The sequence below is a fragment of the Gambusia affinis genome, linkage group LG10, assembly GCF_019740435.1.
Source record: "Gambusia affinis linkage group LG10, SWU_Gaff_1.0, whole genome shotgun sequence".
NCBI classification, from domain to species: domain Eukaryota; kingdom Metazoa; phylum Chordata; class Actinopteri; order Cyprinodontiformes; family Poeciliidae; genus Gambusia; species Gambusia affinis.
Genome location: NC_057877.1, coordinates 18,387,735 through 18,391,894, shown reverse-complemented (window position 1 = coordinate 18,391,894; position 4,160 = coordinate 18,387,735). Strand labels below are relative to the sequence as shown.

Sequence of the window (4,160 nt, the reverse complement as noted above, 5' to 3'; positions counted from 1 at the left end):
AGCAACCAGATGAAGCCGGAAAGTGGAGGTAAATGTCGTGCACACCGTTTGAACACGCTTATGTTTTATCCCCCAAAAATTTATAAAACTATTATTTTTGAAAAAATAAAATAAAATAAAACCACACCTAAGTTCTGTTAAGTGTTTTTTTTTTCTATTTCTTAAAATTAATACGTGGAATACACTTGCAACATAAAACTACAAAGAATATATAAAATTGTTAAGGTTAATCTATATTTGTCAATATTTAACTACCGTCAATGGGCGGACTGGTTTTTGTGTAATTTTCAATATTTTTGTCATTTTAAATCTCACCAATTTTGCATGTTATTTTCTGTGTGGAAGTACTTCCTGTGTCAGAGGTTGAGCACATTGTCCCTCCGCGGGTTATTATGGTTTAGATAGTTATGAATGAAATCGCATTGTGTTAACAAATTTAGTACATATATTCTACCCTTGGGGCTTTTCAATCACCTGGGGTGGCTGTATATTTATTGTGCTTATAGTCTATTTCAAGAACAGCGTTTGTGGTAAGTATGAAAAATGGTCTGGGAAGCATGCTAAAATTAGCATTTAGCTTGAACATAGCAGCAGAAGTTGTAGAAATAAATGTATTTGTACGGGAGGCGTACGGAATACATAGCTCTGTAAAATAAGATGTTGCAAGTCCAGATATTGGTTGAAAATCTTACATTTAAATCTTAATTTATATGTTATCAACTTTACACACCACGGGTAATCAATGCAAAAAAACAAGAGTTGGAGTAAAATTATATTCGTTGTTCTGTAATAATCTGAGATGTTTGAGGGAATTTTTTAAGCAGGTCAACAAATAGGGAATTACAGTAATCAAGAAGAGGCAAAAGCATGACTGCGGTTTGAGCATCAGTAAAAAATACAATTGATTTTGCTCAACACCAGAAAAGTAGACTGTACAGTTTTAGGCACCATGAATTTTTGTAAATATCTATTTCATTTTCTGTATGTTTTAAATGTTGCTGTTGTAAATTGTGTCCTCTTGTTGATGCTGGATATCTGTTATCTCGTGTTTTTATTTTTTGTTTTTATTTTATTTTATTTCTTCCAGGAAGTCAAACTTAACACAAAATGGCTGGAATTCTGTTTGAAGATATCTTTGATGTAAAAGACATTGATCCAGATGGCAAGAAGTTTGACAGAGGTATTTGAGATGAAATAAAAAACCCTACACAAGAGGGAAATGAAACAAAAGCACATAATATAAGGCTTACACAACTGAATTATTTATGGTTTTCATGGATTTATTGATCCTGTCTCTGCTTAGGTTTATGAGGGTGTCATGTGTTTTTTTTTGTTTTTTTTTTAACCCAGGCAACCATCAGTCAATTAAGCCCATTGATTGGTGGTGACAAAACAACATAAAATAAGTAAATACAAATCTCAGGAGGATTAAATGAAAAATCAAAATCTTCTAGAAAACTTTATCGTTTAAAAGTGTGTCTCACTACCACACTCATATTTCTAGACAGCATATGTTGTTTACCTGTTTTATTTTTGTTTGTTTGTTTGTCTTAAGTGTCTCGACTACATTGTGAAAGTGAATCTTTCAAGATGGACCTCATCTTGGATGTGAACATTCAGATATATCCTGTTGATCTTGGTAAGATCTCAACTGCTTTTGTCCAAGATGGTTGTTATAAAAAATCTTATTTTGAAATAATGTTATCTAGTTAAATCGAAAGCTTTGTAACTGTTTTGCATGTACTTTTTCGTCTGTTGTCAATTGGTTTCTAATAAGGTGCAATGGGCTGATTTTGTTTTATTTCTCAATTGCTCAAATTAGATGTGTAAAAAAAAATAGGTGTAACAATTTAATCCAGAGTAAACCTATGTCATCCTATCTGTCAAGACAATAATGTTATCATTCTCTCATTTCATTTTCTATGTCATTAAGGTGACAAGTTCAGACTGGTGATTGCCAGCACATTATATGAGGACGGAACACCAGATGATGGAGAGTACAACCCTCAGGATGATCGACCGTCTCGGTAAGACATTTTCCACTGCATACATTTCTACATGTTAATATAAGTGAGCAACATCATGCTTTTGAAGTTTGTACACAGAGTTACATTTGATTTTGTAGGGCAGACCAGTTTGAGTATGTGATGTATGGAAAGGTGTACAAGATTGAAGGCGATGAAACATCAACTGAAGCAGCAACACGTCTGTAAGTAAGCTGGCAGTGCAGCATGAGTGAGTGATAGTGACATTAAGTCAAATGAAGTTGTTATTTAGTATGCATAATACAAAACATGAAGTCCTCATGAAAATATAGCAAATGAAAAAAGTAATTGTATGATGTGCTTATACTTTCAGCTCTGCCTATGTGTCTTATGGAGGTCTGCTTATGAGGCTGCAGGGAGACGCCAACAACCTTCACGGCTTTGAAGTGGACTCAAGGGTCTACCTTCTTATGAAAAAGCTGGCCTTCTGAGCACCGGTCTACTGGCCTACCCACTCACTGCACTCTTCTGTCATCTATCTTTGAAGTCACAGTGAAATTCACATATTTAGGTCTGGAGCAATTTACAGAAGGATAACATGGACTCTATTGGAAAAATACTTTTGGAAACATATTTTCTATGTGTCTTGATTCATAAGAATGCTTCAACAGAAGCAAGACTTTGGCAAAAATGAACAGATACAATCTCATGCTCAAGCAATTGTAAATAAATATTTCTTTTATAAAAATAATGTTTAACAGATGGTCAACGTGGATGATGTTTTGTTTTGTGGATCTTTTTTTCTCACGTATACAATTTTCCATTTACCAGAGTTTCTACGTCTTGATTTCAGGTCTGGATAGAACTTTTTGTAGTGTATATTTTACAACTAAAACAAACATTCAAAGTACCAAACAATTCCATAAGGATCTTGATCCATTGGGGGGTTTATTCTTTTTTTTTTCTTAAAACCTGCAGATATTCGCCTCAAACATTATATTTATTTGGATTTTTAACAGCATGACACCAGCGAGACTGGCTGTAATAGTGAGATGAAACATCAAAAATGTTATCAGAGACATCTTCCTCCAATTCAGAAGTTTTGTTCAAGGGGATGACGGTTGATATAATTTAAGTTCACATTTACATAATTCATTTTCATTTGTCACATTTTCACAACAACCATCTTGTCAATTTCATATATAGACAAACCACTCAACTTAAAGATTTGTAAGATCAACTTTGAATATTAAGTGGTGTGGCCATGAAAAATTCAAGATGGGGGACAAACTGAAATTCTATGATGCTGGGGACTACAAATCAAATTAAAGGCAAGAAAAAGCAGCTTTTGTGCACAGACAGAGCTGTGTAAGCCTGTTGTAATGAATGTCACAGGATAGAGAAAAGTTACCAGTGACTCACATTCCTGATAAATGCCAGTAAACGTTTAATTAACATGGAATTTTCTGATGCAGTAAAACGCCTGCATGCACAACATGTACAATATATGCTCATTTTATAAATGAGAAATATTTTAGTTTTTCAGATGGAAATTGGTAAATCAAAACATTAGATTCCCCAATTCACACTAGCATCTCACATAAATGTTAATGCTTTTAACGTGTTCAAATAAGTCCAACATATTTCTTTACAAAAGTATTCATATCCCTTTGCTTATTTTCACTTTCTGAGTTTCACTATAGTAAATCTATTTTCAATTGAGAACCACACAAAGCAGTTAATAATTTTAAACAACAAAATGATATGTAATTTTCCTCTTTTTTTTGTCACGTGTACAATTTTGAAAAGTGTGGAGAGTATATTTAGTTCCCCAGAACCTAATTAGAAGAACCCTTTTTGGCTGTAATTTTAGCTGCAGTTGGTTTTGGGGGGTCTCACATTGGCTACTACAATCTCGATACAGATTGTAGTGTGGATACACCCTTCCTAAAACACTTGTTTTGGGGATATTTTAAAGTCACCTCAAGTCTCTAACAGGGTTTTTATATCTGTGGATGCCCATATTTAGATCTCTCCATCTTTACCATTTTATCTCACTCCTCTTTGCTGTGTTTATGAAGGTGTTTGTGCACAACCACTCCCTGAGACATTTTAGACCCACACAGAACAACAAAATACAAATTATAGACAATCTGAATTTATTTACTAATTAGG

At 33.7% G+C, this 4,160-nt stretch overlaps 1 protein-coding gene across 1 annotated transcript; it reads left to right on the top strand.

Moving 5' to 3' along the window:
• The first annotated feature begins 354 nt into the window (after positions 1 to 354).
• On the top strand, positions 355 to 2,747 carry polr2h (RNA polymerase II, I and III subunit H). Its single transcript, XM_044128902.1, has 6 exons — positions 355 to 530; positions 1,088 to 1,180; positions 1,556 to 1,639; positions 1,934 to 2,027; positions 2,126 to 2,209; positions 2,359 to 2,747. The coding sequence occupies exons 2-6, from the start codon at positions 1,108 to 1,110 to the stop codon at positions 2,474 to 2,476; spliced, it is 453 nt and encodes a 150-aa protein (XP_043984837.1). The 5' UTR covers positions 355 to 530; positions 1,088 to 1,107; the 3' UTR covers positions 2,477 to 2,747.
• The last annotated feature ends 1,413 nt before the right edge of the window (positions 2,748 to 4,160 follow it).

Bases quoted from the DNA above. Each gene is read 5' to 3' on its own strand.
- polr2h (XM_044128902.1), top strand. From the start codon at position 1,108: ATGGCTGGAATTCTGTTTGAAGATATCTTTGATGTAAAAGACATTGAT. The intron at 1,181-1,555 runs GTATTTGAGATG...GTTTGTCTTAAG, and splicing joins TGGCAAGAAGTTTGACAGAG to TGTCTCGACTACATTGTGAA. The intron at 2,210-2,358 runs GTAAGTAAGCTG...TTATACTTTCAG, and splicing joins ACTGAAGCAGCAACACGTCT to CTCTGCCTATGTGTCTTATG.